The sequence below is a fragment of the Spathaspora passalidarum genome (genome assembly GCF_000223485.1).
Source record: "Spathaspora passalidarum NRRL Y-27907 unplaced genomic scaffold SPAPAscaffold_3, whole genome shotgun sequence".
NCBI lineage: Eukaryota > Fungi > Ascomycota > Pichiomycetes > Serinales > Debaryomycetaceae > Spathaspora > Spathaspora passalidarum.
Genome location: NW_006767427.1, coordinates 251,498 through 265,855, shown reverse-complemented (window position 1 = coordinate 265,855; position 14,358 = coordinate 251,498). Strand labels below are relative to the sequence as shown.

The 14,358-nt window shown below is 36.2% G+C and overlaps 5 protein-coding genes across 5 annotated transcripts; 2 read left to right on the top strand and 3 right to left on the bottom strand. All coding sequences in view use genetic code 12, as the record gives it.

Moving 5' to 3' along the window:
• Positions 1 to 1,540: 1,540 nt before the first annotated feature.
• Positions 1,541 to 2,089, top strand: SPAPADRAFT_60144 (uncharacterized protein; the record flags this gene model as incomplete). Its single annotated transcript, XM_007374251.1, has 1 exon — positions 1,541 to 2,089. One exon carries the CDS (start codon positions 1,553 to 1,555, stop codon positions 1,742 to 1,744), a length of 192 nt encoding a protein of 63 aa, XP_007374313.1.
• A 758-nt stretch (positions 2,090 to 2,847) lies between these two features.
• On the bottom strand, positions 2,848 to 4,666 carry ANP1 (Anp1p; the record flags this gene model as incomplete). Its single annotated transcript, XM_007374250.1, has 1 exon — positions 2,848 to 4,666. A coding segment is annotated over one exon (785 nt), but the record flags the coding sequence as incomplete, so codon positions are not given.
• Positions 4,667 to 4,996: 330 nt separating this feature from the next.
• Positions 4,997 to 8,512, bottom strand: SMC2 (condensin subunit; the record flags this gene model as incomplete). Its single annotated transcript, XM_007374249.1, has 1 exon — positions 4,997 to 8,512. The coding sequence occupies one exon, from the start codon at positions 8,510 to 8,512 to the stop codon at positions 4,997 to 4,999; it is 3,516 nt and encodes a 1,171-aa protein (XP_007374311.1).
• Positions 8,513 to 8,930: 418 nt separating this feature from the next.
• Positions 8,931 to 12,023, top strand: MSU1 (Msu1p; the record flags this gene model as incomplete). The annotated part of the gene is made up of 1 exon (XM_007374248.1): positions 8,931 to 12,023. The coding sequence occupies one exon, from the start codon at positions 8,931 to 8,933 to the stop codon at positions 12,021 to 12,023; it is 3,093 nt and encodes a 1,030-aa protein (XP_007374310.1).
• On the bottom strand, positions 11,493 to 13,912 carry SPAPADRAFT_60141 (uncharacterized protein; the record flags this gene model as incomplete). Its single annotated transcript, XM_007374247.1, has 1 exon — positions 11,493 to 13,912. One exon carries the CDS (start codon positions 12,866 to 12,868, stop codon positions 12,155 to 12,157), a length of 714 nt encoding a protein of 237 aa, XP_007374309.1.
• Positions 13,913 to 14,358: the final 446 nt, after the last annotated feature.

Genomic DNA, 14,358 nt, shown 5'->3' with positions numbered 1-14,358 from the left:
AAGAAAAAGAAAAAGAAGGAGTAAAATAATATTAAATTGGGCTTCGCTGGGAATTTGTGTGAAATATATATCTCAATTTGATTTAGCAGCCAGATATCTTTCAATGAAATTCGCCCTTTCGAAGGGAAATGCAAAAAAATATTCATTTGAGTGGGTAAAAAATAAAATTTGCTAAATAATATTCACAAAACCAAATCAATATTTTCACCAGATATTTGTATTGTTGCGAAAAAATAACAATATAAAGTCTATATGTGTGGTCAAAAAGTTCGTGTTGGGTGTGTAGATAGCACAATAATGTTTTAGAGCACACATAATTTTTATGTACTGGAAAAAAGGGAAAACAATAAGAAACTGGTATGGATCTCACCGAAAATTGGCGTGGCTTTTGATAATATTATGCAGATCCTTTCGTGTGTGTTTACCTTCTTAATAACAATCAAAAAAAAATTATTACTAATGGTTCTAGTTCAGGATGTATTACCACCGTAACTACAATTCAGAATATTTTGATCTTCTTCACCCCCTAGTCAGATTATTTTCAAGCGCCGCAACTAAAATTTCAAAATTTAGTACGAAGAATACTGGTTTCACTATGATACTGCGATTGTTCTAATAATAACTATAAAAAAATTTGTTGGAAAAACCACTCCGTTATTTTTTTCCCCCAAATATGTGGTAGTTATACGTAATGAGTTAATATTGGATCCCCTTTGATAACATATAATATTATATGCTAGTAATTGATCTCCAGTTTACATTTCTTGATTTTTAATTTTGAGGTATATCAGCAGATCAGGTGTTTTAGCGCGATGGCTGGAAGAAAACGTTTAAATTTGTTTGTTCGCATCTCACCAGCCACCAAAAAACCCTGTTTGTTTTGTACACAAAAGTCTTAGACTGAAACACCGCGCCAACAAAATCTAAATTTACATATAAACTTCGCCCCTGCATCTCGTAAGATTCAATTTGATATTTCCGCACTTTTGCTTGCTAAGGTAAAGCGGGTAAATTCTCCACGCAGGGTTAATTCTGGTCATTCTTGCTATAAATCAGCTCATAAAACTTTTGAAAATAGATTGCTTGCAAGCAAATGATTGACATTGACTCTGCATTCAAATCAATTAATTCTGCATTACTCATCGGTTACAAGTTGCCGGCCCTGTTTGTTGTCATGACGTTATTTGGTTTCAGAATGCCGCGCTTAATGTGAATCAAAAACAAAACCTGCATTCCAGTGCAGATTTTCTTTCTTTTTTTTTCTTTATCTACCTTCCTAATCTGTAAAAAATAGAGTTTGACACCTGCAATAGGATCTCGGTAAAAAAATATTTGATTCACAAAATAACGGATATTTACATTTTAACCCTGTCAAATTTCATATCCTTTTTAACACAGTTCTAGATTTTTGTAGATATGTCATCGATTGGCTTAATAGATAGTCGAGAAGGGATTAAGGGGTACATGTTTCAAGTTTAATTCATCCATTGTACCATTATAAAACCTTTAAATTTTCCACAAAAGTTATAGATTGGAATTTGAGGGATCTTCTATGTACAAGCTAATTTCTCGTTTAGCCATAAGCATCTCAGTCGCCTTAACAACCCCTTACTACGAGCGAATATATTTGCATGTTTTACTGGTTGTCACTACAAACAAACGTAAAAGAAATTTCTCGCAATTACACTGCCCCCTAATGCACTCTCCTGTAACATTCCTTTACGAAAATTCCTCAGGATTATAATTGCTTGTAACAGATTAAGATAAGCCAAGACATTATTTTACAAGAATCCCACATTCCCTTCGTATCCCTCTCCCTATTAATTTCAGCACTAGATATATTTTACTGCAATTCTATTCTTGCATTTTTAGTATTAAAAAAAGAAAAACAAACTAACAAGAGACATCCTTTGTAGAACAAAAAGGAGGGGCCAATTGAGGGTACATAAACGTTGATGAAGCACGTTGGATGATTTAGATTTGCTTCGAGATTAATTAAGGGACGCACGCACCCTTGGATTGTTCTCCTGAGACTCACAAAACAAAATATCCAAAGCATAATTTATTTTTTGTGCTACTAATGCAAAGGAATTTTTTTTTCCATTTAACACTTCCCACGTCCAGATGTGGCGAATTAATTTACTAAAAAAGTAAAATTATCTAACTAACTAGAAAAATAAAATCTTGTCTGATAACGGGAGTGTGAGTCCTATTCTGCACTGTTTCTTACCTTGCAACCAATATAATCACCCAATTGGCATATATACGATGTTTTCAATTCACACCCCCGCTTTTCTCCCAAATTCTAATAGCTCAATTGAGTATGGTGAAGCTCAAGTAGGATGTTTTGATTTTGTACGAAATTTTTTGTTTTTCTCAACTCCGGTAACTATTTCCGCCCTTGGCCATCTAACCGAAAGGGGGGAAGATTGCTGCTCTTGGCGTGGGCACTACTATTTTTTTGTTTTCATAATTGTATAATTTGTCGCGACTCACACATTGTCTTTTTCCAATAGAGTCATTATTTAGCTTATACTGTTTGTTTATAACTAAGGTATAACTCGACGCGCTTTTCAAAGTTGTCATTATGATTTAGTTGTTCGGATATTATTTCCTCTTTTTCATTATGACCATGCAGCCGCGTAGTCCTATCTTATTATTACACCCCCACCACTCATGTTTATGTTACCAACAATGAAATCACTAAAACCCCTAAACAAGAATCAGGTACGCGACTCTCTTTTCCACATCTAGATTCACCTGCGCTCAATCTAGATGTTTTAACAACAATGATCGTATACAATTATGGCGCTGCAAACTGACGCGATTAGTTGTTTATCTCGTGGTGGTGTTACCACCCTTGCACAATGTCTTAACTCCATGAGATGCAAATATGCATTTTTATACAAGCTATGTAAATTAATTAGGGGTTGAAATCAGCTAACTGTTTATCACTTTTTTGGGACTGATCTATTTTCCAGTCATCAACCCCTGGCCAATCGACTTTGATCTTTCTTTGTTTAGACATATCTGTGTTTTTCAAATATTGCTGTCTTTCCTTACTCCATTCGTCTTGAACATCAGCAAAAGCCTTGTTCCAGACTTTATCATAAACCTTCTTAATCTTGGCCTCTTCTTGTTGTCTTACTTCTTCTAATGCCATCCATTCCATATGTTTCAAATCATCGGAAGATGGTTCATAGATATGCCAAATAACATAATGTGGTAAACCAACCACGGAATAACCCATTCGTTTACTCAATTTCCCAAATGCTTCAGTTTCAGCATGTTTTTCAAATGAAAAAGCTGGGAAATGAGACCCGGTACGGAAGACTCTGGCTTTGGTTAAGATACTAACACCTCCAATCCCATCCAAATCCATTTCTACTTCAGGATCGCCATATGGGTCTCTTAAATATGCCAAGTGAGGTCTCCATGTTTGATATTCAACATATCCTTCGACAATACAAGCATCTTCGTCCAAAGTGTCTGCCAATTGTAATCCCCCATCAGATTCTTGCCAAGAGTTCAAATCATAAGGTTGTTGATTTCCTAACCAATCTGGCAATGGACGCCAGACATTAGGAACAATCACATCTTTATCATGATGCATTAAATCTTCGACAATTGTAGGAGGAACTGTTTCCACATCGGCATCTCTCCAATATACAAAAGAGTGGTACGGTTTTATGGCCACGGTCCAGAGCCAGTTTCTGGCCCGTGCCATCAACTTTCTTCTGGGACCTTGGGCAGCAAATCCATGTCTATCTGAAAACCCTTGTCCTATAACTTGGCCGAAATCTTTTTCGTAAATTTCAATCTCACCAAATCTCATATTTGGATCAGGATCATTTTGAATCTCAAGCAAATGCTTTCTTAAAGACCCCATGGTATCATCAGACGAGTCACTAACCAAGAATGCCAAGTCTATTAATCCATGTGGATATGTTAATTTCCTCATATGACCAAAGAACATTGGTAAATGAGCAGCTGCATCTCTTAAAGGGACACAGAAAAGAACTCGTTCATCCCGTTGCCAACCATCGGCACTTCCCATGTAGTTTGCCAAATCAAAGAACTGGACGTTGTCAAACAGTGATATATCTGGCAGGTAACCACTACCAACCGATTGACGAACCACTAACACTAGTAGTAGCACTAAAAATAGCACTAGAATGATTATTTGTCTAATCGGATGAGCAACGAACCCTAATATAGAATGAGAACCAGATTTCCCCTTTTTAGATTTTCCTTCACGATCATCATCGTAATAGTCATATGGAGTCACCAGTATAGAGCTTGATGACATCATTAAGTTGTATGTGTATTAAAAATATGCAAATTGACTGATTTTCTCTCGCAAGTGGGAAGAATGAAAATTATTATTGGTTGTAAGTTTCTATTTTTGGACTGGTCGGTGTGAATGCAAGTGCAGGGTGTGAATTCAATGACTTGGAAAGGTATTAGTGTCAAAGATATCAACAGTAGATGGAAGAGTACGATCTAGAAGAGATTAGAAAGGTTGATAGAAAAAAAAAATATCACTTACGTTGAGTGTGGCAGGTGGATCTTGATTATTTTTTTTTTTCGAAGTGATTTTGTATGAAGATGTTGAAACCGATTGTTTGACACAATAGCAAAGTATTATTGCAGATAACCACAGGGAAAACACCCTTCTGAAAACAAATGTTACCAGCTTGAAAACAAACGGTTTGAAATGGAATCGAGCTAAACTGAAACGTAGACACTCTCCCCTTAGTAAGTTTTCACAACAATATAAAAAGATCTGGTTCTGCTTCTGGAATCCAGCACATTATCCATTAATTCGAAACAATAGGCGAGAGTAAAAGTTCTAAAGCACGATGTCCACAACCCGCCCTGAATTATACATGTGCTACCAAAAAAAAAAAAAAATTAAAACCGTTGGAAGAATTTCATTTTTTGCAACTACGCAAAATCTTATAATTTCTCTATAAATACAAACCTTTACACAATATTACATAACGGAAACAACCGAAGTACCATCTTGGAATCTTGTTCTGAAAACACGATTAGCATTAGTAAACATTCCTTCCTTTAAAGAAACAACAATGAATTGCGACCCTTTAAATCTCGTCTTGATTAAATGACCAATGTTCTGAGTATGGGAAAGATCCAACGCAGCATCAACTTCATCCAAAATATACATTGGTGCAGGTTTAAATTGTAACAATGCCATGATCAACGAAAGTGCAATCAATGATCTTTGACCACCAGACAATTCAACCAAACTTTCCTTCCACACTGCTCCTAATTTCACCTTAACTTCAAGACCTTGAGTCACATCCATCATATTCACAGGAACTAACTTAGCAAACGAACCAGGTAATAAATCTGAAAAGATTTGTCCGAAATCAGCTGACACTTTTTGATAAGTAGTGTTCAATGTCTCACGCTTATAACCATTTAATTTACTAATGGTATGCTCAATCTTACTCTTGTCCTTTTCGATGGTCTTAACCATAGTCTTTAAAGATGCTTCTTTCTTCTCAACATTATCAATCATATTCATGATATTAACATTGACCTTTCTTCTCATACTTGCAAACTTTTCTTGCAATACATTCAATTGCTCTCTACTTTCTTCAACATTCAATCCTGGATATTGCTGAATTAAATTCTCCAAAACATGCGAATCCATAACCCATTCATGCTCATTTATAATTTCATCTAATCGTGACTTTAAAGCTGTTGTCAAATTCTTTGATTTTTCCAACTCATGGGTTAATTTTTGCATTTCTAATTTACTATGATTCACACTATCATTCTTTGTTTTCAATAATTTGGTCAATTCATTAATTTCGTCATCCAAACCTAACAATCCCGCTCTTACTTCTTCCAATTCGACTTTGATCAATGCCAATCTATCGGCCAACTTTTCATAATCTTCTTGTTGCAGAAGACTCTTGGTAGTCAACTCCTCAGTCAATTGATCACATGACGCAAGCGATTCATTAATATTTGCCACTTCTGCCTTTTGTTGTTCACTTTCAACTTGAATGGCCTGGTACTTTTCAGTTAGTTCATCCAATTCTTGTTCCTTTTTAGCAACCTTCTTCTTCAATCCAGTGGTTTCCTTTTTCAAGTCATTAATCTTGGATCCTTTATCGCTGTTAAACTCCTTGATATCTTTCTCAATTCTAGAAATTTCATGTTTGTATTGCTCACACTTTTCCAAATGAACTTCAATTTCTTCAGTTAATTTACTAATTTCAGCTTCATTGGCTTGATTTTGCTTCAAGATCAACGAGGATGGGTTACTTTCTAATTTTCTCTCCAATAATGACAATTCATGCTTTTTAAGGTTTATTTCATTTTGCAATGCTTTGGTTGAACTCAATAATGAATCCATATGCGACAATTCCTTTCTAGTGTTTTGCAATTCCATTTCAACTCCTTTTAATTTTGAAGCAATCTTATTATACTGTTGTAATCTTAACAAAACCGAAGAATTGTTCTTACGGGACCCACCCGAGATGTTACCCTCTGGATCATAGGTATCACCATCCAAAGTAATCGAGCGAGATCGAATCTTAGGATCAAAAGTGATAGTCTTGGCCGTGTGGGGATCATTACAAATAAAAGTAGTTCCAAACACATACTCCATTGCCTTGCGTAAATCATTCTCAAAATCAATTAGATTCATAGCAAGCTCAACTTTCCCAGGAGCAACTTGTTTTGCATATTGAATAACATCATTGTTGATTGTCCTAGTGGTTATCTTATCCAAGGGAATGATCGTAATTCTTCTCTTCAATTGCCCGCGCTCTAAAAGTTGAGATGCAACATCACTGGTATCCACGACAACATTATATAATCTTCCACCAGCACAAACTTGTAATGCAACAGCTTTATCATCTGAGCCTTCCAGTAAATTGAATAATCGTGCAACAATACCTCGAACTAGATTATCATTAAAATCGGCCGAGGGCCTGCTATATTGAAAGTCAAGATTACCAATTTCGCGTCGGATATAATTCAACTCACTATTTAACTTATTTTGCTGATCCACCAAATCAGCTTCTTGGTTTCTTAATTGTGAAATTCTAGCTGGATCAAATCCCAATTTATTATCAAGTTCACTCTGTTTATCCGTGATAATAGATCGATATTTCTCGATATCTGAAAGTAAGGCCATATTTTCTTGACGTGCCTTATCGAGCTTGACTTTATCACTATTTATCTGATTGTTAAGATGGGAAATTTTCAATTTAGACGTCTTGATGAAGGTTTCCGAAGTGTTCAAGTTCTCTTTGGCTTCATTCAACTGAGAAGAATATCCAGTACTGACATTACCTTTGGAAGACATACCAGTTGACAAGCTCGATAACAATTCTTCCTTCTTATTAAGTTCTTCTTTCAATTGGTTCAATTCCTGATTAGATATGTTGTATTCATGCTCATGATTTCTATAGATATCTTCATTGTTTTTCAAATTCACATCCAATTCACGCAACTGATTTTCCAATTTGGTCCTCTTTTTCTGTTCTTCTTTAAGATTTTCCATAGTGATATCCTTGGTCGTATTCAATCTTGCAATCTCATTAGAAAGTTCGTTTTCAGCATGTTCCAATTCTTTCAATTTACTATCATTTTGAAGCTCTGCTTGTTTCTTAGTTTTGACTTGATTCAAATCATCATTCAAGTTTTCAATTTCATTATTCAATTTGTCTATTTCAAGACGGAGATCATTCATTTTAGTTTCATGTTGACTCAAGAAGTTAGAATGATTAGTGAAATTTTGTGACAAGTTAGTATAATCATAAGCTGCAACGGCACGAGAGAGTTTCTCTAAATCAATTTGAGTCTGTTGAAATTCAAGAAAGTTTCTCTTTTCATTTCTTAATTTTTCCAACTTTGGATCAATTTCTTCTTTTAACAAAGTTCGTATTTCAACTAATTTGGCTTCCTTTTTAGCCATAGTTTTTTGAGCTTTGTCTTTTCTTTCTTCAAAAGTTCTCGTACCTGCAGCTTCTTCAATCAAGGAAAGAATTTCCTGGGGTTTCATATTCAACACTTTGGTAATCTTCCCTTGCATGATCAAGAAATTAGGATTATTGATATTCAATTGAACTGATTGGAATAAATTCAACACTGTCTGCTGTTGAGCTTTATGTCCATTAATCAAATACTTTGAGCTACCACCCAAAATAATCTGTCGAGTTACACTGATGGTAGCACAGGTTTCAAACCCAATAGGTGACTTGGAAACTTCACTATTATCAAAAACAATAGTCACACTGGCCTTTGTAACCCCGGCTTGCCCTCTCTTATAGATTAAATCTTGTAAGTTGGAAGCTCTCACGGTGGACATGGATGCAATCCCCAAAACAAAACAAATGGCATCCAAAATATTGGACTTTCCAGACCCATTCAACCCAGTGATGGCGTTAAATTGCGCATCCCAGCCAGAAATAACCGTACGGGACGCATAGGACTTGAACCCATCTATTATGAGCTCATCTACCTTCATGGTGGTTTGGTTGATGAAATTGGTTGTAAATATTTTGGGTTTGTTTATTTTTGATCTGGTGAAATTCGCGCGTGCCTACAGAGAATTAGGGGAACGTGAGATTTGTATTGAGGTACGGATTTTTCTTTCAGCCGCAACAATTTCTGCTCATCTCCACGCCGTCTTAGTCAAAGAGGATACTGAAGACACACAGACAATATATCGTGGCGGGAAGATGTTAAGAGCGGCTAGAGTCACAAGAGGCTCTGTACGACCTTTGCAGTCTTTAAATGTCCAATCATCGAGATGTCGTCATGGCAAGTCTGAACCTGGCCCTAAAAGAAGAATATATTCATCAAGACTAGACAATATATTTGATAGAAAGACAACCGCAAAAGAACACAAGAAGACAGATGCAGTGGAAGGGCTAGCAAAGACAATGAAACTTATCAACGAGAAATCTACAAAATTCTTGGGTAAATATGTTGATCCCACAAGTAAGCTTGATCTCAGACTATCCTCCAAGAAAATCCTACTGGAGATAGAAGAGGCATTTATCAAGAGAGGCAACGACAGATTTGTCACTCCATCCAAGGCATGGAAGGAAAATGTTCTTTCCGGGGAGGAATCCAAAGGTATAAGCGAACAAATCAGCCTGTGTTTATCAAATTCCAAGGTGAATGGTGCTTGTATTGTTCAACCTCCCAAAGTTGGTGATATCGTTACATTGTCCGACAATTTGCGCTTGTATATAATAGCAGCTGGTCCAAAAAGTATCAAATCAGGTTCATACACTTTTATAAATGCCAGAGGTGAGATTGTGTTTGGAAAAAGTGGTATGATCCGTGACAGAGTTCCCGGAGCAATCCCCCAGAGATTTCATGATTATTTGGGAAATTGTGTTTCTTTAGAACAGAAATTCGATGGTGTTGCTCCTGTAGGAATGGCAGAAAGTTTGACTAGATCCGCACCAGAAACTATCAAGACTAAAGACGAGAAGATGAATGATTTGGAAGAACCGGAAGTGAATGACCCTACTGACTTTGTAGTTTCCCAAGCTACATCCCAATTACTTGTGGATACAGACATCAATACCTATATTGTCCCGCTTTTAGCAAGAAGTACTTATGCGGGAGCATTGTCCCAGTTATGTATCGACTCATTCAAGAAAGTTAGTAGTATCAACCAGAAACTAGAAAGATTACACAGAACTTTGCAATATGATGCTGATGGAAACTTGAACGTGCCAAGAACACTTACTATTTTCGAAATATTATACCATTTGGAACAGAATCCAAAAAATTCTATCCAGTCTAAACAAAATGGAAATTCCAAACTTGGTGTGTCACTTGACTTTAGTCAGAACTATGAAGACTACGACTATAGTGCTTCAACGTATTTGGCTACCTTATTTGCATTACGTAAACAATCCAGACTTTGGAATTTAGAAGCCACATCTCAAAACGAGTGTCAAACCAGAGTCACAGTTTTGCCGGTTTCTGATGTTTCTTATATTGACAGGGTGATGAAATATCTCAAAGAAGGCGGAATTGACGAATTTTCAAAATATTGTGCTGGAATATTATCAGGCGAGAAACCTACTAAGCAACCTCCATTGTACATCGATATAATTGGAATGTTGAAAGACTTTGTTAACCGTAAATTCGACCATGACCCAGCAGTTGAAACTGTTTTAGTGTATGTTTTGAGGGGAATTGAAAAGCACATGCTACCATCAAACCTAGTTTTCGAAACTTCAAACTATGTGAATGAATATTCCAGAACAAGGGCATATGATTTATTGGTTGAACTTGAAAAGAATGATTCAATAGTTAATCCATTTAAATGGTCAAAGACCAGTAGCTGGCCCAACGAAAAGACTTCATATGTTTCTGACTTGTCTCAATCGTATTATGACTGTCTTGATGATAATGCAACCACCTCTAGTGAGAATACTGGTCTCGACCAACTTGATCAACAACAATTATCGAACTTGAATGAACCAATTGATCTGACTCAGATGGGCTATTCCAATGATTTCTTTGATTCAGATCCTATGAATGACATAAGAGAAGATCTTACCAACGTCCTGGTGTACTGTATTGATAGTGAGTTTGCCCATGAAATTGATGACGGTATTTCAATTCACGAAGATGAAGGCAAATATGTGATTTCAGTGCATATTGCTGAACCAAGTTCATACGTTAAGCCTGACTCGACCCTCAGTTCAATTGCGTTTAATAGGACCTCCACTCAATATTTCCCTGAAACTGCATTGTTAATGTTCCCACCCATTATTTCTAACTTGAGCGGATTGGGAATTGATTCCCAAGACACAAGGGCATTCAGTATACAATATAAATTGGACAAAGGTCTCCTTGACGAGTTCTTCAAGCAGAGATTGACTGATCCAGAGTCAAGCATTGATTCCACATTATTAAACACTGTAAAGTCGCAAATTGAACAGACTAAGGAAATAAAGTATAGCTTATTAAGAAATTTCCGCCAAGGGTTCACGTATAAGAAAGTAGCTAAGGTGTTGCGAAGTGAAAACAGACAGGAATTATACAGGACAGACCAAGATTACAACAATTTATTCAAGTTATTTCAATTATCAACTATTCTCAACGGGATAAGGAGTCAAAATATACCAGTTGAGATGACTCAGAATAACAGCAATCTCCAGGTTTTAGAGACTGGCGATGACATCGCGTCCGAAAGTCGTTATATAGAAAAAGGTGAAGGACACGAAATCCGAGTAAAGAATTCGCGTCAATCGATTATCATCCCCAAAGAACTTGATATTGAAGATTCGGTGAGTTTAGTTACTGAAAACATGATCTTTGCCAATTATTTAACAGGTGCCATAGCCAAAGAGAAGAACATCAAGATTCTCTATAGAACATTTGAATTCAACATTTCTGACGAACTTAAGAAACAATTCCAAGAGTTAAGACTGGGGAATTCCATCCGAAAAGATGAATTTGATTTTGGAAGTTTTGTGAGCCTTGCCAAATATACTGTCTCACATGGAACTCATGCCCTTGTTGGACTTGGATCATATACAACCATCACTTCACCCATGAGAAGATACGTTGATATGATCAATCAATGGAAGTTCCAGGATTATTTCCTTGGCCGCGAAGAAGGGTTTATCAAGGATTCAAATCTTGAAAATATTGCCAATATCGTGAATTCAAAAGCAGCGTACGCAAAGAAACCAAGCGCTTATGCACAAAAATTCTGGACTGGTATTTTTCTTCGTGAATACAAGAGATTGTTTGAAGCTGGCGAGATCAAGAATCCTATTGAGTTTTCTCTTGTGTTGAAAGCAGCTCCCAGAAAAGATGCTGTTATTGGTGTTACTTGTGAGAAATTCCCCAATATGATTGCCAATCTTGAAGTTTCAGATGCTCTTATGGAGGATTACAAGAATGGACTTATCGGTAAGGATGGTAGAATAAGTTCAAACAGACTCCAAATCGCGAGAATTGACTATGTCGAAGATGATTTGCTATTCAAATATGTTTAAATGTTCTAATGTAATTAACTTGTAGATAGACTTGTAAATAGAAAATATGTAAATAGACACCTGCAAAATTTATATTTATAAACTGTATGTATATATATTTTAAGATTTGTAAATTCATACCAAATTCAGGATCATGCCCACTTTCCAATGAATGCCATTGCAAAAGCACCAAAGGCAAGCCAGAAGTAAGCAGCCAACATGTTCTTGGTAGACTTATCCTTGAACTCAGACGAATAAATGAAATCATAAGCCATCAAGTCAGCAATACTATTGTAAATAAGCACACCAGCACACATAGCATCAAACGTTCCTGTTGTGATCAATGCTGTTCTTGATCTAACAGGATAAGTTTTCCTTACACCAATCCCAATGGCAACCGCTGAAGGTGTTGTTAAACTATAAATGAATGCCATTAGCCAAGGCACATATTTTTTCCCCTTGGGCCAAGGTGTGGTTGCAAATCTTGTTCCTAACCCCAACCCTTCAAAGAATTGATGAAAACAAATGGCAATATACAATGAAACAAATTCATCACCAGCAATTGCCAAGGATAACCCAACAAATACTGAATGAAGAACAATACCGCACTCTAAAACAATACAATTGAGAATTTGCTGATATAAGTTTTCATAAGCAGCAGCCAGGGGATCAGGTACATCCGAAGGTGTAGCGGTGGTGTTTTCTCCACCTACAGAACTTTCCTTGTCCAAAGAACTTTCCTTATCTAGAGAGCTCTCGGATGATTCCAATTCTGCAATAATACACCGTGGTTGTCCATCTGCCCCAATCTCACAACAGTCAGCGTGGAGTTTTGCTTTCTGGTGAATTTTCTTGTTGGCGATCATGTCAAAGAAAAAGAATACAAATACTGCCATCAAAGCAATCCCTTCTGCAAATGGGTATTCGGCAAAGACACCACCCAAACAATCGTTGGTAAGTGCCACCAGGGCTTCTGCCAAGAGATGAATAAACCCAGTTCCAATGATAACACCACTACCGAAATTCTTGGTAATAAAGAATAGCCAGTTAGGTAAGTGAAATTTCAGTGAATACAAAGCGACTAATGGGAAAAGTGATCCAAGGGCCGATAACACAAAAACCACGGGGACAGCAGTTATTCTTGCAATAAGATGTTCACCATTATAATGGTTACCTTGAAGACATACATCTTCTCGGGGAAATAATTCAGTCATGATTCTATATTAAAGTAGAAGTTCACATTACTGTGCTATCCATGAATTTATAGGAGGAAGCATGATGTATTTATACAAAATATTACTCAATATTGCTACCCTATAAAAAAACCTTCGCAGGCGTATTTCCTTAACAAGAAAGGATGCAGCCAAGTTCAAGCGAAGCTCCGAGGCGGCTTTCTACAGAGGAGTTCCGATTTTTTGTATGGATAAGGAGTATATGACTCAAGTGAAAAAAAGAAAAATGGAATGATCATGAGCAGATTTATAACTGCATTAGGTACACCAAAACTATAAACATTGATCAAGAAAATGCAGTTGGAGAGAAAAAGAAAATATAAAATCTTGGACTAATTGGATATTCGATCTATACGTCCAGCAAGTTTATGTATTGTAAAATTCATGCTTAAAGTTCCCGAGGATAAATAAGAGATATTTCACAACTTGTATTGGTTGGTCCTTGAAATATGGCTGCATGCTAATGTATCCAATCATGGTTGTTCTGATTATTGATGACTGAAAAATATTATCAATCTAATCAATCTAAATAATAATTGTGATCATGAGATTCTGCACTCATTGCAAAGACCAATGCCACAAAGCACACATTTAATAAAATCTTGAGAGAAGCTAATCTATTTACTATATCAGAAGCAGATCTAACTCTGAACACACAATTCCACACAAAATATTCACCTTAAAGTCAATTGTAGTTATCTCTGAAATCTTTACTATTGATTCAAGATTACAATAATCCCTTCATTACTGAGAGCAATTGAGAAGTCATGCGCAAAATCCAAAATGCCAAGAAATGGCATCATGAGATTCGAGAAGTCTAGCCACTCAATTATTTCAGTACAACAACAATTGTGAATATTGTCTGCCTAGATTTATAATTTTCTTGGAATAAGAATGTAAATAATCACCAAGCATCCTTGGGCTGAAGAATGCAAGGATTAAAATATTCGTAGATCGTAGGCTGCATCACCAGACCTCTGATATTGTTCGTATATTAGAGGCTTATAAATGGTATTCCCTTAGAAAAATATACCTTCTATTTTTGTTACTATAATAAGACCTATTACAATTGTATTTAAAGCTATTGAATACAATTTTAATGACTGCAATGCTTAGTTTGTGTA